This window comes from Gallus gallus, chromosome 34 (assembly GCF_016699485.2).
Source record: "Gallus gallus isolate bGalGal1 chromosome 34, bGalGal1.mat.broiler.GRCg7b, whole genome shotgun sequence".
Classification (NCBI taxonomy): domain Eukaryota; kingdom Metazoa; phylum Chordata; class Aves; order Galliformes; family Phasianidae; genus Gallus; species Gallus gallus.
Window position 1 is genome coordinate 1,521,403 of NC_052565.1, and position 21,365 is coordinate 1,542,767.

A 21,365-nucleotide genomic window follows, 5' to 3' on the forward strand; every position below is an offset into this window, starting at 1 on the left:
AGGAACCAAAGAGGGAGCCCCACAGACGGCCCCCCCGGCACTGAGCCCCCTCCTCTGCTGCCCAGGGGCTGGGGTGGGGGGGGTGCTGGGGTCCTGCCCACCTTGGAGGTGGGGGGGGGAGTGGGGAGAGGGGGGGGGATCTGAGCTGTGGCTGCAATGCTGCGGCCCCCCCCGCCCCCCCCCCCCCTCTGTCCCCCCCCCTTTAATTTATACGTAGCGCATTTTGTACAGGTTTTTAAGTTGCTTTTTTTTAAAGGATCTGAGAGGTTTCTAGTTTTGTATTTCTTCCTCTGCTTCCGCGCTCCGGCCGGCCCCCCCCCGCCCCCCCCCCTTCCCTTTACAGTCCCCCCCTCAAATTCAGCTTCCCCCCTCCCCCAGTTCTTCCCCCCCTCCCCCTCCCCCATCAATTTTGGAGTTTTTGTTTTGTTTTTAAATAAAACAGCAAAGAAAAGCACCGCCGCCTCTGTTGTGTATGGGGGTGGGGGGGGGGCCAGCATCATGCCCCCTCCCATCTAACCCCCCCACTCCCATTCTCCTCTCTCCCCCCATCTCCCACTCTTCCCCCCATCCCCTCCCCTCTCCCCATCTCCTCCCATCTCCCCCCCATCTCCCCCCATCCCATCTCCCACTCTTCCTCCCATCCTCCCATCTCCCCCCATCCCTCCCTCCCATCCTTCCATCTCCCTCCCCATCTCCCCCCATCCCCTCCCCTATCCCACATCTCCTCCCATCCTCCCATCTCCCACTCTTCCTCCCATCTCCCCCTCCCCATCTCCCCCCATCCCTTCTTCCCATCTCTTCCCATCTCCCCCCATCCCCTCTCCCTCCCCATCTCCCCCTTTCCATCTCCCCCATCTCCCACTCTTCCTCTCATCTCCCCCCATCCTCCCCTCTCCCCCATCCCATCCTCCCATCTCCCCCCATCTCCCCCTCTTCCTCCCATTCTCCCATCTCCCCCCCCATCCCATCTCCCACTCTTCCTCCCATCTCCCCCCATCCTCCCCTCTCCCCCCCATCCCATCCTCCCCTCTCCCCCCCCTCTCCCACTCTTCCTCCCATCTCCCCCACCTCCCTCCCCATCTCCCTCCATCCCCCTCCCCTCTCCCCCCATCCCCTCCCCTACTCTTCCTCCCATCCTCCCATTTCCCCCATCCCATCTCCCTCCCCCTCTCCCCCCCATCCCATCTCCCCCTCTTCCTCCCATCTCCCCCCCCCACCCCCCCCCATAGTACATCTCTGACAGCGGCTCTCTACCAAACGTGAGTTTTATTCGCCACGCACGGTCCTACAGCTCATGGTGGGAGGGGTGGGGGGGGGGACAGCGACAAACAGGGGGGGGAGGGGAGGGGGGGCACAAAGGGATGGGGTGGGGGGGGGGAGGAACACCAGAATCTGCTTTGTTCTCCTCGAACCATTATTAAAAATGAGCTTGGTCCTAAAAATATAGAAAGAAATCAATTTAAATCCACAAAAACCTGTACAGTTATCAAAAAGTCCACTGCAACGAACACGGCTGGCCTAGAAAAGGGGGGGGGGGGGGTGATGATAAAGGTGTGGGGGGGGGTTCAAAGTGAGGGGGGGGGGTCGATGGTGGGGGGGAGAGGGGGGGGCTGAACTCCAATGGACACGAAACGCTGCGGAGGATCCCAAAAACAACGGGGGGGGGGAAAAGGAGGAAAAGAAATCCCGACAGCTCCGAACAAAGCACAGATTGGGGGGGGGGGGGGGGGGGGGTCTTAAAGGGAAGGGGGGGGGGGGGGGGGGGGGGGGGCGCCGTCCTTAGCTAAAATATAAATATCTGCGTCGTACAAAGGCAGCTCCAGCAGCTCCGATCCCACCTCGTTTTGTTTTTTTTTTGTTTTTTTTTCTCTTTTTTTCTTTTTTTTTTTTTTTATATCTCAAAGCAAAACGAGAAAAATAAAACTTAAAAAGTTTCTGAGGTTTTCGTTTCTTTTTTTTTTTTTTTTTTTTTTTTTTTTTTTTTTTTTAATATCCGATAGAAAAAAAGGCTACTTTGAGACGGGGGGGGGGGGGTGGGAAGAAGGGGGGGAGGGGAGATGGGGGGGGGTTAGGGGAGGATTGCACCCCCACCTTCCTCCCCCCCACCCCCCTTTTCTCTCCCCCCAACCCCAGGTAGGTGAGTTGTTTTCAGTGCTCTGCAGGGTCAGGGACCCCCCCCTCCCCGCCGGCTGCCGACCCCCAGAGCAGTACCCGTATATCCTGACCGGCAAGGGGGGGGGGGGGGGAGGGGAAAGGAGGGGAGGGGGGGGCACTGTAAGACCCCCAGGGTATGAGGGGAGGGGGGGCCCCCCACCTGACCCCCCCCACCCCACCCCTCAGTCCCACCTGGTGCTGCACCCCCCCCCAGCCTGGTGGGGGTGGGTGGAGGGGCAGCTCCTGCCTGAGGCTTCAAGTCCCTGTATGGGGGGGAGGGGGGGAAGGGAAGACCCCCCCCCCCCCCCACTCCCCCTCCCCCCGTGGGGGTGCAGTAGCGTCCCTGAGGGGTCCCATGGGGGGTTGAGGTGGGGGGAGGGGGGGGCCTTCCTGAGAAGTGGTGGTGGGGAAAGGGCTGGGGGGCCCCCTGCCCCCCCCCCCCCCCCACTCCCTTGGTCCCTGGAGCCAGGTGGGTGGGTGGGGGGGGGGCAGCAACCACCCCGGTGCAATTTAGGGGGGGGGGGTCCTACAGCAGAAGGGGCGCACCGGGGTGGGGAGGGCCCTCCCTTAAAGTGTCTGCGGGGGGAGGGTGAGAAGGGGGGGTGGGGGGGGGGGGGGGGGTGCTAAGTCCACTTTACTGGCCTTAATGCATGGAGACATTCACTACGAACTATTGCTATTATTAAATATTCCCAGCAGGTGGGGGGGGGGATGGGGGGGGGGGGGGGTTATTTGCTTTCCTTGTTTGGGGGGGTGGTGGGGGGGGGGGGAGGGGGGGGGCAGCTTCTGTTTCGTCATCGGCAAACTGAAAATTTGGTAAAAGAAAGAAAGGCAAAAAAAAAAAAAAAAAAAAAAGCCTCTTTTTGTTGTGGGTTTTTTTTTTTGTCTTTTTTTTTTCTTTTTTTTTTTTTTTTTCTCTTTTTTTTTTTTTGGCTTACACAGTTCTGAGTTATGGGGGGGGGGGGGGGCCGTATGGGGGGCGGGGGGGGGCCCTGGAATAGGGGGGAGGGGGGGGGAAGGGGGAGGGATTGGAGTGGGTGGGGGGGTCAGCAGGTAGCATCAGTGCTGGGGGGGTCCCTGGTAGAATTCATCCCAGCGGCTCTGGAAGAAGCGCCTCATGTTGTGCCCCGCGCGGCCCACGGCTGAGTCGTCCTCATTGAACGTCCGGCAGTTGTCGAACACCAGGGTGGCATCAGCACGGAACTGTGCTGCGCTCGAGTACCTGGGGGGGGGTTAATGGGGGGGGGAGGGGGAGAGGAAGGTAAGGGGAGAGGTGTTTGGGGGGGGTGTATAGGGGAGAGATGTTAGGGGGGGGTGTATAGGGGAGAGATGTTGGGGGGGGATGTATAGGGGAGAGATGTTAGGGGGGGATGTATAGGGGAGAGATGTTAGGGGGGGATGTATAGGGGAGAGATGTTAGGGGGGGATGTATAGGGGAGAGATGTTAGGGGGGGATGTATAGGGGAGAGATAATGGGGGAGTCATATAATAGGGGAGAGATGATGGGGGGGTCATATAATAGGGGAGAGATGATGGGGGGGTCATGTAATAGGGGAGAGATGATGGGGGACTCATATAATAGGGGAGAGATGATGGGGGGGCACGGAATAGGGGGAGATGATCGGGAATGATATAATAGGGGAGAGATGATGAGGGGGGTCATATAATAGGGGAGAGATGATGAGGGGGGTCATATAATAGGGGAGAGATGATGGGGGGGCACGGAAATGGGGAGAGATGATGGGGGATGATATAATAGGGGAGAGATGATGGGGTGGCACGGAAATGGGGAGAGATGATGGGGGATGATATAATAGGGGAGAGATGATGGGGTGGCACGGAAAAGGAGGAGAGATGATGGGGGGACACGGAATAGGGGGAGATGATGGGGGGATGATATAATAGGGGAGAGATGATGGGGGGGTCATGTAATAGGGGAGAGATGATGGGGGGTCATATAATAGGGGAGAGATGATGGGGGGTCATATAATAGGGGAGAGATGATGGGGGGTCATGAAAATGGGGAGAGATGATGGGGGGGTCATATAGGGGAGAGATGTTGGGGGGGGGGTCCAACAATAGGGGAGAGATGATGGGGGGGGTCATATAATAGGGGAGAGATGATGGGGGGGCACAGAATAGGGGGAGATGATGGGGGATGATATAATAGGGGAGAGATGATGGGGGGGCACAGAAATGGGGAGAGATGATGGAGGAGTCATATAATAGGGGAGAGATGATGGGGGGGCACAGAAATGGGGAGAGATGATGGGGGGTCATATAGGGGAGAGATGTTGGGGGGGTCACATCGGGGAGAGATGTTGGGGGGGTATGTACAGGGGAGAAATGTTGGGGGGGTCACATAACAGGGGAGAGATGATGGGGGGAATACAGGACAGATGTTGGAGGGTGATATAGAGGAGAGATGTTGGGGGGGTCACATATAGGGGAGAGATGATGGGGGGCACAGAATAGGGGATAGATGTTGGGGAGGGATGTACAGGAGAGAGATGTTGGGGGGGTCATATAGGGGACAGATGTTGGGGGGGGCACATAATAGGGGAGATGATGGGGGGGCACATAATAGGGGAGAGAGGTGGGGGGACACAGGGGAGAGATATTGGGGGGACATATAGGGGAATGATGGGGGGATACAGAGAGGAGAGGTGTTGGAGGGACATAGAGAAGAGATGTACAGGGGAGGGACATTGCAGAGTATATGGGGGGCATTTAATAGGGGAGAGATTGGGGGAACATATAGGGGAGAGATGTAGGAGGAGGAATGCAGGGCAGAGATGGGGGGATATAGGGGAGAGATAATGGGGGAGGGATGTACAGAGGAGAAATGTTAGGGGGTCATATAATAGGGGAGAGATAATGGGGGGCATATAATAGAGGAGAGATGATGGGGGGATACAGAGGGGAGAGATGTTGGGGAAGGATAGAGTGGGGGAGAGCATACAGGGGAGATATTGGGGGGACAGACAGGAATGATGGGGGAGGATACAGGGTAGAGTTGGTGGGGGGACATATAGGGGAGACACACAGGGGACATATAATAGGGGAGAGAGATTGGGGGAGCACATAGTGAGAGATATTCAGGGGAGAGATGTGGGGGGGTGCATATAATAGGGGAGAAACGTTGGGGGGGCATATAGGAGAGAGATATTGGGGGGGGCATATAGGAGAGAGATATTGGGGGGGGTATATAGGAGAGAGATATTGGGGGGGGGTATATAGGAGAGAGATATTGGGGGGGCATATGGGGGGGTATAGAGGGGAGACGTTGGGGGGAGGTACAGGGTAGAGAGGTTAGGGGGACGTATAGGGGGAAGATGGAGGGGATACGGAGGGGGCATATAGAGGGTGTATAGAGGGCATATAGGGGCGAGATGTTGGGGGGGCCCGGTGGGGGGGGGGGGGTCACGGTGGGGATGCTCACCCGCCCCGCAGCAGCCGCACGCGCATGGTGCTGAAGTCCATGGGGTGTTTGATGACGCGGCGGTATCCGGGCACCAGGCGGGGGTTGACGGGCTCCAGGAAGGGCCAGGCGTCCTCGTGTGCCTCCATCTCCATCAGGATGATCCTGGGGGGGGGGGGGGGGGGGAATACAGGAGCTGGGTGGTGTTGGGGGCTCTGAGGATGTGTCCCACCCACCCCCCCCCCCCCGGCCCCCCCCGCACTCACTCGCAGAAGGTCAGATCTCCGGGTGGGCCCCTCGGGGGCGCTGCGCGCCGCTTGGCCGGGGACGCCCCGTCGGGACGCCGCGATGCCGCCCTGCGCCGGGGGCTGCCGTCCTCCTCCGCTGCGCCCCCCCCGGGCACGCGGCCCCGCTTCCGCTTCTTCCCCCGCCGCGGGGTGAGGGGCTCCGGGTACTGCTGTGCCTGGAGGAGGGGGGGGGGGGGGGGGAGGGATGGACGGACGGACACACAGACACACGGGGTCACCGACAGCACGCGGCCCCGACGGCGGCGCCGCACAGCCCGGACCCCCCCCCCGCCGTACCCGTGAGACGCAGACGGAGCAGAACCAGTCGCCCTCGGGCACGGCCGCCATGCGCGGGCGGTGGCAGTAGAGGTGGCAGCCGCGGTCGCAGCCATCACACAGCAGCAGGTTCTCATCGTCATCCCCACGCCGGCACACCAGGCACGTCTATGAGGGGAAAGGAGGAGGGGAGGAGGGTCCCCAACCCCCCCCTCTCCGGACCTCCAACCCCACCCCCCCCCCCATGCCGGCCATGCGCTCTCACCACTTTGTTGACCGACTTCTCCCAGGCGATGGAGCGCTCCAGTTGGTGGATGCACAGCGACACCTGCGCTGCACTGCGGCACCGCTCCAACGTCTGCCGCCACGTCCGCACGCGGGGGGTGATCTCGTAGGCGCTGTAGGGGGGCGGGGGGGGGGGCGCGGCTCAGCACAGCGCCGAGGGAGGGGAGGGGTCCCACGGGGGTGTAAAGGTGGGGGGGGGGGCTCACATCTCCGTAGGGCTCAGCTCCTCGGGGCCGCTCAGCACCGCCTTCTCCAGCACCACCTCGTGCGGCGCCCACAGCGGTTCCTTCAGGTACCGCCGCTCCACGTTCTGCTCCAACGCTGCCAGGCGCAGCACTGCCAGGTCCAGAGGGTTGGTGTCCTCGCGGCGCGGGGGGAGCCCATCCCGCCGGCTGCGCACCGTGATGTCCTCCAGAGGCTCCACTTTGTGCTCGCAGTAGCGCAGGTCGGTGCGCGTGGAGTCGGGGCTGGGGCACGTCCAGCCCTATGGGACAGCGGTGCTCAGGGCTGAGACCCCCATGTGGGGCTGAGAACCCCCTTTGCGCACGGGGACCCCCACCTCCCTGAGGACCCCCCACCTATGCAACGATCCCCACCTCCCCGAGGATCCCCCCACCTACCCGAGGATCCCCAACTATCCAAGGATCTCCACCTCCTCAAGGATCCCCCCACCTACCCGAGGACCCCCCCACCTACCCGAGGACCCCCCCACCTACCCGAGGACCCCTCCACCTACCCGAGGACCCCTCCACCTACCCGAGGATCCCCCCACCTACCCGAGGATCCCCCCACCTACCCGAGGACCCCCCCACCTACCCGAGGATCCCTACCTCCCCGAGGACCCCCCCACCTATCTGAGGATCCCCACCTCCTCAAGGATCCCCCTACCTACCCGAGGACCCCCCCCATCTACCCGAGGATCCCCACCTCCTCAAGGACCCCCCACCTATCCGAGGACCCCCCCACCTACCCGAGGACCCCCCCCCCCTACCCGGATCTGCAGGTCAGCCATCAGCACACGCTGCTCCAGCTCCTCCACCCACTGCAGCACCGACAGGTCGGCCTCATACGCCCTCTCCATCACCGACCATTGGGCCAACGCTTCCTGAGATGCGGCGGTGACGGCGGCCGCCTCGGGGCGGGGGTGGAAGATGGGGTCTGGGGGCACACGGAGGGGTCGGCAGGGGGGACGCAGACCCACACCCGCAGCCCACACCCCGCACGCAGCCCGTACCCGTGGCAGCACGCAGGCAGACCTCCCGCAGGTACTCCCTGTGCTTGGTCAGGTGTTTGTGCAGTGCTTTCTCCCGGATGCCACGCGGGTGCAGCGCTCGTGCCACCGCCTCCAGCTGCTCGGGGTCCTGCAGCCACCACCACCCGCTCCGCATCTCTGCAAGGAGTGTGCAAAGAGAGCACCGTGCTTATATCGGTCCTGCACAGCTGCCCACCCCCCTCACATCACCCCCCCGACCCCGGGCAGTGCTCTCACCCGGGGGAACCGGCTGCTCCGTCAGCTGCGTCAGGTACTTCTGCTCCATCTGCTTGAAGAACTTGGTGGGGGGCCGCCCCCGGCGCTTGGGTTGCCCTGGGGGGTCCTGCAGCTTCTCCAGGCTGTTCCGGCCGCGGGGGCATGCGGGGGGGGCCCGGGCACCGGCGGGGACCGGGGTGGAGGCGAGCAGAGGGGAGGTGGGGTCATCCGCTGGGAGCCCATTCAGCTGTAGGGATGGAGCACGGTGAGTAGGGGATCCCCGGCCATCACTCTTCAGCGTCCCCCCAGCGCGCCGCAGCACCCACCTGCCTGGTCGAGGCCTTGGGCTGCTCCCTGTGGGGCTGCTCCCTGTGGGGCTGCTCCCTGTGGGGCTGCTCCCTGTGGGGCTGCTCCCTGTGGGGCTGCTCCCTGTGGGGCGGTGGGGGCTCAGCCGAGGAGGGCGCGTGGGGGATTCGGTCATCGCGGGGCAGAGGGCTGAACCACTGCCCCTGCATGTCTGCAGTCTCTGTGCTGCTCTCCTCCTCTGTGGGGTCAGACGAGGCCTCGAGGGGGGGCAGCCCCACATCCCCCGCTCCGGGGCTGCTGTCCGGGGTGAGCACAGCGTCGGTGAGCAGCGAGGGCTGCGTCTGGCTGAGCCACGACAGGAAGGCGGACTGGCTGAGGTCGTGTTGGCTTTGCCCCAGCGCCAGCGTTTCCTCCAGGGCCCCATTGATGGGCGGCGATTTGGGGGGGACGGGCAGGGAGATGGGTGGGGGGACGGGCGGGGGGACGGGCGGTGGGGGGGGTGGCTCCTCTCTGCTCTTCCGCGGCCTCCCCCGGGCGCGTGCAGCCACACAGTTCATGGTGACCCGTTGGGGAACCGGCGCCGGCACCTCGGGCTCCGGCGGCTCCTCCTTCACCGCGGGCACCGGGCACAGCACCTTCTGCTCCGGGGGCTCCTCCGGCCGCTCCTCGGGCACTGTGAGGGTGGAACGAGGATGGGTCGCACCGTGAGGGGTCCCCAGAGCGCCCCCCAGCCCCAAACCCCGCTCACCTTCTGCCCCCTCCACGAAGATCCCCCCCAGGTGGGGCAGCACCCAATACCGCCGCCGGTACCGGTCCTGGCCCAGCGAGGCCGCCCGCAGCGTCTGCGAGGAGTGGAGCAGCTTCTTACGGAAGAACATCTGCCGCTGTGGGAAGGGCACGGGGTGAGGGACTGCAGAGAGGGGGGGCAAAGGGGGGGGTCACAGCCATGGGATGGGGACCCGCAGACCTGCGGCCCCCACTCACCTTGGCCAGCTTCTCGATCTGCCGCTCGAGCTCAGGGATGCTGGAGGTGGACGTGTCAGCCTGGGGGGAGCGAGAGGCCATCAGGACCGGGGGGGGGACCCTGAGACCCCACCACATCCCATCCCAAAGCGCTCCCCCAGTGCCCACATCACCTCCTCGTCCCGGCGGGAGCGGCGGCCCCGACCCTCCTCCTCCTCCTCCAGCTCCAGCCCGGGCTCCTCACACAGACGGGAGCTGCGTCGGCGTCGCCCGTCCTCCAACGCCATCAGCTCCGACTCGGGGCGGCCCGTCCTCTTGGCCAGAGCCACCTTCAACCTGATGGGACACAGCACAGTGATGGTGGAGACCCCGTGCGGAGTTCCCTCCGTGCCCAGAGTCCCTCGAGTCAGGGGGGTGGCTGTAGGGAGTGCAGCCCCATCCCTGTCCCACAGCACAGCACCGTCCCCTGGCACAGCCTTGTCCCTATCCCACAGCACTGCCCCATCCCCATCCCATGGCACAACCCTGTCCCCATCCCAGAGCACTGCCCTATGGGACAGCCCTGTCCCCATCCCAGAGCACTGCCCCATCCCCATCCCATGGCACAACCCTGTCCCCCTTCTGTAGCACAGCACCATCCTATGGCATAGCACTACTCCATGCTACAGCCCCATCCCACAGCACTGCCCCATCCCACAACGCAGCACCATCCCCATGGCACAGCCCTCCCCCATCTCATAGCATGGCACTGCCCCATGGCACAGCCCTGTCCCCCATCCCATGGCACTGCCCCATGGCACAGCACCATCCCCATCCCACAGCACTGCTCTGACCCTATCCCATGACACAGCCCTGTCCTCACCCCACAGCACTGCCCCATCCCACAGCACTGCCTCATGGCACAGCCCCATCCCCATCACACAGCATTGCTTTATCCCCATCCCATGGCACTGCTCTGTCCCCCATCCCACAGCACTGCCCCATCCCATAGCCCTGTCCTCATCCCACGGCACAGCACCATCCCCATCCCACAGCACTGCTCTGTCCCCATCCCATGCCACAGCCCTGTCCTCCATCCCATGGGGCAGCCCCATCTCATAGCACGGCACTGCCCCATGGCCCAACCCTGTCCCCATTCCACGGCACAGCACCATCCCCATCCCACAGCACCGCCCTATCTCACGGCATGGCACTGCCCCATGGCACAGCACCATCCCCATCCCATGGCACAGCCCTGTCCCCATCCCACAGCACCGCTTTATCCCCATCCCACAGCACAGCACCACCCACATCCCCCCAACACATCCCCCTCCCCCTCCCCACCCCGCAGCACCCACCGGCGCAGCCGTCCCTCGATGATCCATTTGTTCTTCCTATATGCCGACATGCTCTCCAGCGTCTTGTCAATCTCACTGCAAGAACACGACGGGGGGAGGATAAGGGGGCTCAGCTCCACGGGGTGGGGGCACAGCGGGCGCTCCCCCCTCTCTGCTCACCTGATGATGCGGGCGCTGCTGTTGAGCTCATTGACCAGGAAGGCGAGGATGGCAGCTTTGCGCTCCGGGAGCAGCGCCTGGAAGGGTTTGGTGCGCAGCCCCGTGCACAGCTCAGCTTCAGCCCCGTGTGCCGTCAGGAAGCAGCGCAGCACCTCCGAGACGGTGTCCCGGTTCAGGCTGATCTCTGACACCTTCTCACCCAGGATCTTCAGGGACTGCGGGGACAGAGAGGTGTCGGGGGGGGGCGGCAGGAAGGGGACAACATGGGGAGGGCACCCAAAGTCTGGGGATGGGCGTTCCCAAATGGGGCTGCAGCGTGGGCAGCGCGTCCCGAAATGGAGAGCTCGCCCATCCCAGGCCTGCAGCAGCTGCAGCCTCACGGGCACCAAAGGCATCAGGGCAGGGGATGGGGGCACACGGGGACAAGGCAGGGGACAGGCACAGAGGAGGGGCGGTACCTGGCAGTAGGGGGGCAGCCCGGGGTCGTAGAGCGCAGCCTGCAGCAGCCGCACCAGCAGGTCCTGCACGGCGCCGGCGCTGCCGCCCACCCCCAGCAGCCCCTCCTGCAGCGTGCTCAGGCTGGGCACGTCCCTGCTGGGGTCGAATCCCAGCACCTTGCCGTAGCTCTGCAGGAACTCCAGCACCGTCAGGCAGTGGGAGAAGGCGCGGCTGGGCAGCACCAGGCCTGGGATGCGCGAGAAGGTGGGCAGCGGCTGCGGGGCGAAGCGGGGCGGTCAGGGCAGGGGGTGCGGGCTCAGACCCGCCGGACCCCCTCCCCATCCCAACCTGGTGGTCTGCCAGGCACATATCCTCCGTCGGCTTCTTCATCTCCTCCAGGATCAGCTGCTGCCGTCGCCGCTCCTCCAGGCGCCGCTGGGCCAGCAGCCCTTTGTCCACCCTGCGCGGCCCTTTGCCCTTCTTCTCCTTGGGCCGCCCCTTCTCTTTGCCCTTCTCCGCTTTGCCCTTCTTCTCCTTGGCCTGGAGACAGACCCCGGGGTGGGGGGGTGGGTGGGTGGTCCCTCCAGCCCCCTCCCTCCCTCCCTGCCCCATGGCTGCTGCGGACCCACCTTGGATTTCTTCTTGGCCTCCTTCGCTTTGGGAGCTTTCGCCTCCTGCTTCTGCTTGTTCTTGGCCTGGGGGGGGACGACAAGAGCAGCTCATGGACTGACAGCAACGCGGGTACCCATCGGTCAGGTCAGGGGGCTGCTCTGTGCCCCCCCCCCCAGGGGAAGGCCCCACGTCAGCCACCAGGACGGAGTGCTCCCAGGGCTGCCCCCAGCCCTCCCCAAGCACCCCTCCTACCTTCCGCCTCATCTTCTTCTTGATTTTGCTCATCTTCAGCTTGTCCTCATCGCTGAGCACCTCTGCGGGAACGGAAGGGGTGGTTGGTGACGGCGAGCAGGCTGTGGGGCGGGCTGAGGGGGGGGGGCGGGGGGGGTACCTTGAGCCTCCAGCCTCTTCAGCAGCCGCGCGTCCGTCTTGCTCAGCAGATCCACCATCCGCACTTTGGGGGGCCGCCCGCGGCCGCGCTTCACGGCCGGCAGCTCTTTGGGTTTGGCCTTCTCGGCGTTGCGGGGTCGGCCGCGCTTCCCGGTGATGGCCTGGATGCGGGACGGGATCTCCTCGGGGCTCAGCTTCACCCACTGCAGACCCTGAGGGAGGAAACCCCGTCAGCCCCAAAGGGAACGACCCGCAGCCCCACACAGAGCAGCTCCGGACCCCGCGGTGCCCACCTCCGGCGTGTCCCTCTCCTCATAGAAATCCCCCACCGGCATTCGGGGGCTGAAGCTGAAGTGCTCCCTGCGGACGTCCTGCACCACGTTCCTATTTAGGTACTGGGGGGGGGGGGGCAAGGAGGAGGATGAGGGACCCTGGTGGAGCTGGGGGGGCTGCTCAGAGCCCGGCCCCCTCCCCCCCATCCCCCACCATACCTTGATCACCTCCGGGAACTGCTTCATCCTCTTCCCACAGGGCCCATAGTACCACGTCTCCCCCTGCCAGCGGTGGTTCCCCCTTTTGATGCGCACCTCCCTCCTCCACCTGCACACAGAGGGGGGCTCAGTGGGGTCCCTTATGGCCACGGGGGACGCGGATGTGGGGCGGCCACGTACCCGTGCTGCAGAGGGAAGCGAACCTCCTCGGGGGTGGCGATGCGCCTGCGTGGGACGTCGCCTGTGGGGCAGAGGGGAGGGCAGCTGGGGGGTGTGGGGGGCACCCGGCTGGGGGGGTGATAGGGAGAGGGGGGGGGGGGGGGGGTCCATCCTCACCTCCCACCGATGTGCTCAGCGGGGCAGCCTCCTCTTTGCTCTCTCCTTCCGGAGCGGCCGAAGCCTCCGTGCAGCTGTCAGCCACCTCCTCCTCCTCCTCTTCTTCTTCTTCTTCCTCCTCCTCTTCCTCAGCAGAAGGATTTGGGGATTCGGGCTCCAGCGCGGTGCTGAGCTCCAGGGACCCCGACTGCGCCGGCCCTGCGTGGCTGCTGCTCAGCTCCGGGCTGCTGTCTGCAGGGCCAAAGGCAGCACTGTCACCACGACTGCCATCCCTTCCTACTCCTCCCATAGGAGCCCCCCACCCCCATAAGGGCACCACCCCCCCCCCCCACACCATAAAGGTGCTCCACATACCGTGCAGGGGGGGCGGCGAGCCGGGGCTGGGCAGCAGCGGGGGGGCCGGGCGGTGGGCTGCCAGCAGGCTGAAGGGGCTGGCGGCGTGCAGGGGGGGGCCGGGCGCGTCGTCGGGGGGTTCCTCCAGGGGGGATTTGTCGCCCACCAGCTGCGTCTCATCCATCGCATAGAGGTCATCGGTGTCGGGGTCTGGGGGGGGACACACACAACAGTGCAAAGAGCTCAGTGGGGCAGCATGGGGGGGGATTTCATGGGGCAAGGGGTGCACAGAGGAGGTGCACAGAGGGGGTTGCATGGGGGGGGTGTGCACAGAGGGGGTTGCATGGGAGGGGGTGCACGGGGGGGTGTGCACAGAGGGGGGTTGCATGGGGGGGGGTGTAAAGGGGGTCACATGGGGGAGGATGCGGTGCACGGGGGGGGTTTGTGCACAGGGGGTCCCCCCGGCTCTGAGTGCATTGGGGGCACACACACCCACATGGCTGCTCACGGGGCAGCGGGGATGACCGAACCCCCCCCCGATCCCCCCCCCCCCCCCCCCCCACCCAAACGGGCACCGGGAGGAGAAGGGTTAAGGGAGCCCGCAGCCCCCGGCCCCGCCCCCTCCGTTGGGAAGCGGAGCCCAAAATGGCCGTAGCGGCGGCGGCGGCGGCGATGTTCAGCAGCGCGGAAGTTCAGGCGCTGAGGAACAGCTTCGTCACTGCGCTGGGAAGGGAGGACGGAGCGGAGGAGGGACCGCGCGATCCCGGACCGCCCCTCCGACACAGCCGCGCAGCGCCGCGGCCATCGCAGCACCCGACCTACGGCCGCCCCCCCCCCCCCCCCACAACACGACCTCAGCCCCCACCTCTGGCCAAAGCCTCGAAGGGCTCCAGGGGGTCTCCGCTCAGCAGCTGCGCGTCCTCCAGCGGTGCGCCCATAGGCGATGCGGACCCCAGGCTGGCGGCCGTGGGGGGGGTCAGGCCGGGGCTCTGCCGGCTCAGCGGCACCGCGGTGGGCGCCGCGCCGTTGTAAGCGCAGAGCTTCAGATCTGCGGGGGGCAGAAAGCAGTGGGAACAAACCTGGGAGCGCAGCGGGCACCTCCACCCCCCCTCTCATATCCCCCCCCCCCACCGCTCACTGCCCATCAGCCACCCCGCAGAGCCCGGACCCCCCCCCCCCCCAGCTCCCCCCCAGCTCCCACCCAGGGGTCCCAACCCCATAGCGGTGCGGTCCCGAGTGCTGCAGGTGGATGGGGACGCCGCTACGGGTGCACTCAGCACAGCCCAACCCCGCAGCCGCCACCCCCCGCCGCGCTCCTACCTGGCTGTGCATCCTCCAGCTCCATGCTGCCCACCAGCCCGGCCCCGTTCTCAGCCATGCTGGAGGGCTGCAGCTCCTTGGAGGCCTCGGCATCGTCCGCATCGCCCCCCAAGTCCTCCTCGGGCAGAGGGAAGGGCGGCTCTCCGGAGCCCAGCAGAGGGGACGGCTGCGGGGCCGCATAGAAGCTGGTGGGGCCGTTGGGCAGCAGCTCGAAGCTCTGCTCGGGGAAGGAGTCGTACAGCTCCTGCGAGTCGAAGTTCAGCCCCATGGAGCCGGAGGTGCCGTTGCCCCACAGCTCCGTCCCCGCGGCCCGAAGGTTCGCGCCGTGCCCCGGGGAGGGGGGCCGGGACCCCCCGGAGACGCCGTTGAGGGGGAACTGAGCGAGGCTGCCGTCCTTGAGGCCGCCGGGGGGCTGGAACTGCGTGTAGTCCCAGAGGCAGTCGTAGGGGTGGTGGAGGTGGGGGGGGGGCCCCGAGGAATGCGTGCTGGAGGTGAAGGTCCCTGAAGTAGTGGTGTGAGATACAGTAGAGAAGCCGTTGACATTCATGCCCCCGTTCAGACCTGAGGGAGGGGGAGAGGCGAAGGTGTTAATGGTGGGGGGGGGGCCCAACGCTGGGATGAAGGGGGGGTTTGGGGATGGATGGAGGACCGCCATCACCCGCAGCCCCGCTATAGGGCCGGGGGGGATCAGCACAGCCCCCAACCCGGCCATTTTAGGCTGGGGGGCACACAGCAGACCCCCCCCAGGAAGCCCCCCACAGCCCTCCAGGCCCCATAGGGACAGCCCAAGGCCTCACATACAGAACCAGGACCCCTCTGCTGCACGCCCCCCCCCCCCCCCCCCCCCGCCTGCCCCCCTCTGCTGCACGCCCCCCCCGCCTGCCCCCCATACTCACTTTTCCCCTGGGGGGGGAAGCTGAGCGCGGCCCCGTTGCTGTACGGGTTGTCCCCTGAGGAAGGCGCGGTGGGTTTCAGTCCTGAGGCGGTGGGTGCGGGGGGAATACCCGCAAAGCCAAAATGGTTATCGGTGTCCATGGCTGCGGGGGGGGGAGGTATGGGGTTACGGTGCTGCCACGACCCCCAGGATCAGCCCCACAACCCCCACCGTGCCCAGGGAGCGCTGTGACACAGAGGGTCCCATCGCTCCCCACCCCATCCCTGGGCTCCCAGCATGGCACGGCAGGTCCCCCCCCCACAATGTGCCCGTGACCTTGCAGGGACGTGGCACAACCTGCCCCCCCCCCCCCCCAAGGAGCTCCGCAGCTCCCGGTGCTGTGTGTGGGGATGGCCGCTCCTCAGACCCCTCTCCCCCCCCCGCCCTCCCCCCCCATAGCCCAGCGGTGCCGGAGGGTGCGCTGCCCCATCCCCCCCCCCCATCCCCTCCCCCCACCCCCAGGGGCAGCGCCCGCAGCTGCTCCGATGGGGACGGCCTCAATTCGCAGCCGGGGGCACCGCGCGGTGCCACCACCGCGGGGACGCGCGGGGCGAACGGACCCCCGCAGCCCCCCCCCGGACACGGAGGGCACCGAAGCCGCCGCCGCAGCGCCCGGCGGGGCCGTGTCGTAACCCGGGCACGGATTTCGTCACGGCCCCACGAGGACTCCGCCGCGGCCCCCCCCGGGGTGACACATCCCCGCCCCCCCCCCCCCCTCCGCCCCCGGGGCTGCCCCGAGCGAGAGGTTAAAAGCAGAACCCGTTCACCCCCCCCCCTTCCCTCCCCCCCCCCGCACCGCACTGATGCTCCGGGGCTACCAAAGGACAGAGGGGCGGGAGGTGCAGCGCCGGGCAGGTGCTGCTACGGGTCGTAGGGGGGGGGGGGGGTGGATAAAGGCAGAGGATGGGAACGAGCGCAGAGTAGGGGGGGGAACCCCGAGCCCGTCCCGTTGTGCCCCCCCCGGGCTGTCCCAACCGGAGCGCCGCCCGCTGCCGGCAGAGCGCAGAATTGGGCCACGGCTGAAACCGGAGCCGGGAGCGGAGGGGGGGGGGGAGAAGGAGGAGGCTGGAAAGGGGGGGCTGCCCCGAGCCGTCCCCGTCCCCCCCCCAGCCGCCCCCCCCCGGTACAGCGCTGTGCGGCTCCGCGCAGCCGTTCCCGGAGCCGCTTCAAAACAACGCGACGCGGCGCTGCCATTTCTCGGCCGCTTCCTGCGGGGGGGGGGGGGGGGGAGGGGGAGGTCCGGTACCGGGAGAACCGCACCGAACCGCACCGGGAGCGCTCCGGCAGCCGCCCCCGCGCAGAGGCCGCGTTCCCACCGGAGAAGGAGGGGGGGGGAAACCGGGACGGTGACTGCGGGAAAGTGCGTGGGGAGGAACGGGGAACCGACGGAGCCGGGAGGAGAAGGAGGAGGAGAGAAGGAAAAGGGGGGGGGGAGGAGGGGGGGAGCCCCGCAGGTCCCAACCGCCGCCCCCGCCGTTACCGACCGCCGCGCAGCGCTCCGCCCGCCGCTCCCCCCCCCCCCGACCTCCGCACCTGGCAGCGGCGCTGCGGGCCCGGCTCACGCGGTGCGGGGCGGGAGGCGGCTCCGCATGGCGCGGTCCTTCCGAGCGGACCGGGCCGCAGAGCGGAGCCGAACCGGACCGGGCCGAGCGGCGCAGGGCAGGAAGCGCCGCGCGCCGCCGGGCGGTCCCCGCCCCGCCCTCCTCCCCGCGTCACCGCGGTGGCGTCACCGGGAGCGGCGGCGGCGTCAGCGCGGGGCGGACGCGCGCCCACGTGGGGGGGGATCTCCGCCCCCGGAGGGGTCGGGGAGGGCGGGGGGGAATCCCCCACGTGGGGCCGCCGCCTCCCACCGCCATCAACCGGGAACGGCTCCTCCGGTTCCCCGCTGACATCACCGGCACCGACTGCGGGGGGAGGGGGGGAGGCGGGGGGGGGGGAAGGGAAGGCCGTCCCGGTGCGGAGCCCCGATCCGATCCCAGCTTGTGGGGGGTAGGGGGGGGGGGTCTCAGCCCCGGGGGGGGTCTGGGCGTCACGCAGCGCGTACCTTTGGGCGGTGCCGGTTCTGGTGCCGGTGCCGCAGGGCCGTGCCGGTGCTCGCGGCCTCGCTTGATGTCAGCACCGCCCCCCCCCGGGCACGGGGACGCGCCGCCATTTAAAGGGGCCGCAGCGCTTTACGGCGTGGGGGGGGCACTGCCGAGGGAACCCCCCCCCTCCCCCCGCAGGGAACACCGCGTTTCTCCCCACTCCCTTCGGCACCGCTCGGCCACATCCCCCGGGCTCGGGATTCGGTGCTCCCACGCAGGGCGGGTCCGGGCCGCCCCCCCGGGACCCGCAGACAAAGCCCCATCTGGCAGGGCCAGGCGGGAGCCCTTTGTGCTGCACGATGAGGTGGGGGGGGAGGAGGGGGGGGGGGGAAAGCTGACCTGGCCCCCCGCTGAAGGCAGCTGCCACCGCTCTCCTCCCCGTGCTCCATCCTGCAGCCCCACACAAGGGGGGCACGCCGGGTGGGTGCAGCCCCCCCCCAGAGGAGAGGCCCCACACCGCTGGAGGCAGCCGGATGCAGCACAGGGCACTGCAATGCTGCATAATTTCCCGTCCCCCCCCCCCCGCCCCCATGGAGCACAGTGGGATGGGGGAGAAGGCAGAGGCCCCCCCCCCCCCAGATGTACCCCGGGGTGGGGAAGGGCTCCTCCGCACGCAGGGCCCGGGCTGTTTTCACCAACATTTTATTGGAAACCTTAAATACTTTGGGTCCGGCCCCACACGGAGCCGGGAGGGGTGAAGGCAGCCCTGCTCACGCGTGCTCCTCAGCCAGCTTCTCTGCCTTGGCCACCGCCTCCTCGATGGGCCCCACCATGTAGAAGGCCTGCTCTGGGAGGTGGTCGTATTCACCTGAGGGGAGGAAACACAGCCAGCGGTAGGGGGAGGTGGTGCCAGGCCCGGCGTGGGGTCCCCCAGCTCCCCGTGCCCCCTCCTCACCTGCCAGGATCTGCTTGAAGCCCTTGATGGTCTCCTTCAGGGGCACCAGCTTGCCCATGTGGCCGGTGAAGACCTCGGCCACCTGGAAGGGCTGTGACAAAAAGCGCTGGATCTTGCGGGCCCGGGCCACGGTCAGCTTGTCCTCCTCAGACAGCTCATCCATGCCCAGGATGGCGATGATGTCCTGCAGGGACTTGTAGTCCTGGCGGGGGGGGACAAAGCAGGCGGTGAGCAGTCAGGGCTTCGTGCACCCCATGGCATCCCCAGGGGTCGCTGCCCCATCCCCACCTCACCTGAAGGATCTTCTGCACACCTCGGGCCACGTCGTAGTGCTCGGGCCCCACGATGTTGGGGTCCATGATTCGGGAGGTGGAATCCAGAGGGTCCACGGCAGGGTAGATACCCAGCTCAGCGATGGCACGGGACAGCACCGTGGTGGCATCCAAATGGGCGAAGGTGGTGGCAGGGGCAGGGTCTGTTAGATCATCTGCTGGCACGTAGATGGCCTGCGGGAAGGGTGGGCACCATGGGACAGAGGCGGGTGCTGTGGGGGTCCCCAGCCCAGCAGGCACAGCACTGGCACTACCTGCACCGAAGTGATGGAGCCTTTGCGTGTGGTGGTGATCCGCTCCTGCATGGTGCCCATGTCAGTGGCCAGTGTGGGCTGGTAGCCCACGGCGGAGGGGATTCTGCCCAGCAAGGCTGACACCTAGGAGGGAACAGAGACGGTGAGACAACCAGCAGAGCCCACATGAAGAGCAGCGTTGTTATGGGGATGGGCCTGATGAAGGGCTGTTGATGCTGGGACAGCTGGCTGCCCGGTGGTCAGCACCAACCTCTGAGCCAGCCTGGGTGAAGCGGAAAATGTTGTCGATGAAGAGCAGCACGTCCTGGCCTTCCTGGTCCCTGAAGTACTCTGCCACCGTCAGCCCAGTCAGAGCCACCCTGGCACGGGCACCCGGGGGCTCATTCATCTGTCCGTAGACCAGAGCGACCTGGCACAAGGAGAGACCCAACATCAGTACAGCTGCCGTGCCAGCGGGCCCCCAGCCCAGCCCGGGCCTCACGCACCTTGGAGGTGGCATCTTTCAGGTTGATGACCCCGGATTCAATCATCTCGTGGTACAAATCGTTGCCCTCGCGGGTTCGCTCCCCCACACCGGCGAACACCGAATAACCGCCGTGAGCTTTCGCCACGTTGTTGATCAGTTCCATGATCAGCACCGTCTTGCCGACGCCAGCGCCTCCAAACAAACCTGGGGGAAAAGGGTGACCCACTCAACCCGGAGCCAATCCAGCCCCCCTGGGGTCTCCCTTCACCCCTTTCCTCCTCAGGTAATGAACGTTGCTTCAGCAAGCTCAGTAGAACGAAAGTCAAAAGGTTACTCATCAGCGAAGGAAGCTGCTGTGTGGGGATGGGCTCTGAGCCTCGTGGTGGGCACAGTGCCTCTGCTCCGCCCTCCCTCTGAGGGCTACGTACCAATCTTGCCACCCTTGGCATAGGGGGCCAGCAGGTCCACCACCTTGATGCCCGTCACCAGGATCTCCTGCTCGACGCTCATCTCTACAAACTCAGGGGCTTCAGCGTGGATAGCAGCAAACCTACAGCACCAGAGGGAAGCAAATGAGCGACCAAAGTGGATCCCTTACGGACAGCAACTGCTGCCAGACCCCGAGCCTCCAAACCCCACACGGCACCACGGCCCGGCCTGCAGCATCACTCACTGTTTCGTTGTGATGGGGCCCCTCTCGTCGATGGGTTCCCCGATGACATTCATGATCCTTCCCAAGGTCTCGGGGCCGACGGGGATGCGGATGGGAGCGCCGGAGTCCAACACCTTCTGTCCCCTCACCAGCCCTTCCGTGCCATCCATGGCGATGGTGCGCACCGTGTTCTCCCCTGCCGAGGGCAGAGTTACCGCAGTGCCCTCGGGCTGACCCTGGGGACAGCTGCACGCTTCCTCCCACCCCTGCCAAGGGGATGCGGTGCTGGGAGAGGCCCCCAAGGACAAAACGGTGCAGGGAAATAGCAGCCCCAAGCACAGCCACTGTGGGCCGCAGCCCCCCACAACGCGCAGCCCCCCAGCACCCATTGCCCTCCTCCTCCTCCTCAGATTTTCGCATGTGGCTTCAGCGAGCTCAGAAGAACGAAAGTCACCGATATCCATCATCACCGGAGGACCCCCCCAGGCCCCCCCCTCCCCACTCACCCAAATGCTGGGCCACCTCCAGCACCAGGCGCGTCTCCCGGCCCTGCACCTCCAGGGCGTTCAGGATGGGCGGCAGCCCCTCATCGAACTGCACGTCCACCACCGCGCCGATCACGGCCACGATGCGCCCGGTGGCGGAGCCGGCCTTGGCGGCGGGGGCCGCCTGAGCCGCGTGGTCCCGGCCTGAAGGAGAGAGCGAGTCAGGGCGGGCGCTGAGGGCCCCTCCGCTTTAACGGGGCCCGAGAATGGCGCTCGCCGCGACGCCCCCCGCGCGCGTAGGCCCCAAGGTGACCCCGCGGCCGCTCCACACTCACGCGCGCCGACGGCGGCGGCCGGGCCGGCCCCGCGGCTGAGTAACAGCGGCAGAAAGCCATGGGACGGCCCGGCAGCGCGGCGCAGCGCCGGGCGGGCGGCGGAGGCGGCGGCGGCGGAGCAGCGACCCGCGAGCCCCAACATGGCGGCGCCGACTGAGCCCCGCGCTCCGCCCGCCTGACACGGCCCACAGGGGGCGGGCCCTCCGCGCGCACTGCCGCCCACCGCTCGCGCCCATTGGCTAGAAGCCGACTCGCGGCTCCCTCTCTCGCGCTCCGATTGGCTGAGCGTGCCCCGGCGGTCGTTGCGCCTCCTCACGATTGGACCGCGCGCCTGACCGTCTACAAACGCCCC

The 21,365-nt window shown here is 66.5% G+C and overlaps 2 protein-coding genes and 2 non-coding genes across 10 annotated transcripts; all 4 read right to left on the reverse strand.

The window, feature by feature from the left end:
* Positions 1 to 3,140: 3,140 nt before the first annotated feature.
* On the reverse strand, positions 3,141 to 17,630 carry BAZ2A (bromodomain adjacent to zinc finger domain 2A). 7 transcript variants are annotated; one of them, XM_040654887.2, is made up of 30 exons: positions 17,044 to 17,188; positions 15,473 to 15,613; positions 14,577 to 15,137; positions 14,122 to 14,304; positions 13,278 to 13,466; positions 12,924 to 13,154; positions 12,768 to 12,828; positions 12,588 to 12,696; positions 12,390 to 12,491; positions 12,098 to 12,308; positions 11,959 to 12,020; positions 11,724 to 11,789; positions 11,443 to 11,634; positions 11,115 to 11,369; positions 10,657 to 10,871; positions 10,498 to 10,572; positions 9,334 to 9,496; positions 9,182 to 9,241; positions 8,946 to 9,081; positions 8,321 to 8,870; positions 8,218 to 8,290; positions 7,913 to 8,138; positions 7,658 to 7,813; positions 7,415 to 7,581; positions 6,630 to 6,907; positions 6,404 to 6,536; positions 6,160 to 6,306; positions 5,842 to 6,038; positions 5,597 to 5,740; positions 3,142 to 3,376 (listed from the first exon to the last, which is right to left on the reverse strand). In XM_040654887.2, the coding sequence occupies exons 2-30, from the start codon at positions 15,609 to 15,611 to the stop codon at positions 3,214 to 3,216; spliced, it is 5,244 nt and encodes a 1,747-aa protein (XP_040510821.1). In that variant the 5' UTR covers positions 15,612 to 15,613; positions 17,044 to 17,188; the 3' UTR covers positions 3,142 to 3,213. The 7 variants fall into 7 exon arrangements, with proteins under 7 accessions (XP_040510822.1, XP_040510821.1, XP_040510818.1 ...); XM_040654888.2 differs by having other exon boundaries at positions 3,141 to 3,376; positions 8,218 to 8,870; positions 11,443 to 11,585; positions 11,723 to 11,789; XM_040654884.2 differs by lacking the exon at positions 17,044 to 17,188 and adding an exon at positions 17,555 to 17,630 and having other exon boundaries at positions 8,218 to 8,870.
* Positions 17,631 to 18,220: 590 nt separating this feature from the next.
* ATP5B (ATP synthase, H+ transporting, mitochondrial F1 complex, beta polypeptide) lies at positions 18,221 to 21,168 on the reverse strand. The gene is made up of 10 exons (NM_001031391.3): positions 21,014 to 21,168; positions 20,700 to 20,882; positions 20,215 to 20,389; positions 19,970 to 20,091; positions 19,561 to 19,745; positions 19,326 to 19,484; positions 19,076 to 19,198; positions 18,783 to 18,995; positions 18,490 to 18,691; positions 18,221 to 18,402 (listed from the first exon to the last, which is right to left on the reverse strand). The coding sequence occupies exons 1-10, from the start codon at positions 21,153 to 21,155 to the stop codon at positions 18,305 to 18,307; spliced, it is 1,602 nt and encodes a 533-aa protein (NP_001026562.2). The 5' UTR covers positions 21,156 to 21,168; the 3' UTR covers positions 18,221 to 18,304.
* On the reverse strand, positions 19,816 to 19,888 carry LOC112530966. Its single transcript, XR_003072685.1, has one exon. It is a non-coding gene; the product is annotated as a small nucleolar RNA SNORD59 (small nucleolar RNA).
* LOC112530962 lies at positions 20,595 to 20,669 on the reverse strand. Its single transcript, XR_003072680.2, has one exon. It is a non-coding gene; the product is annotated as a small nucleolar RNA SNORD59 (small nucleolar RNA).
* Positions 21,169 to 21,365: the final 197 nt, after the last annotated feature.

What these genes read in the sequence shown, in the direction of transcription:
- BAZ2A (XM_040654884.2), bottom strand. Translation starts at nt 15,611, where the DNA reads ATGGACACCGATAACCATTTTGGCTTTGCGGGTATTCCCCCCGCACCC. An exon ending in AGGCCAAGAAGAAATCCAAG is followed by an intron (nt 11,635 to 11,723) that starts GTGGGTCCGCAG and finishes GTCTGTCTCCAG; the next exon opens with GCCAAGGAGAAGAAGGGCAA. An exon ending in CCAAGGCCTCGACCAGGCAG is followed by an intron (nt 8,139 to 8,217) that starts GTGGGTGCTGCG and finishes CCATCCCTACAG; the next exon opens with CTGAATGGGCTCCCAGCGGA.
- ATP5B (NM_001031391.3), bottom strand. Translation starts at nt 21,155, where the DNA reads ATGTTGGGGCTCGCGGGTCGCTGCTCCGCCGCCGCCGCCTCCGCCGCC. An exon ending in TCACCCAGGCTGGCTCAGAG is followed by an intron (nt 19,199 to 19,325) that starts GTTGGTGCTGAC and finishes GTTCCCTCCTAG; the next exon opens with GTGTCAGCCTTGCTGGGCAG. An exon ending in CTTCAAGCAGATCCTGGCAG is followed by an intron (nt 18,403 to 18,489) that starts GTGAGGAGGGGG and finishes TCCTCCCCTCAG; the next exon opens with GTGAATACGACCACCTCCCA.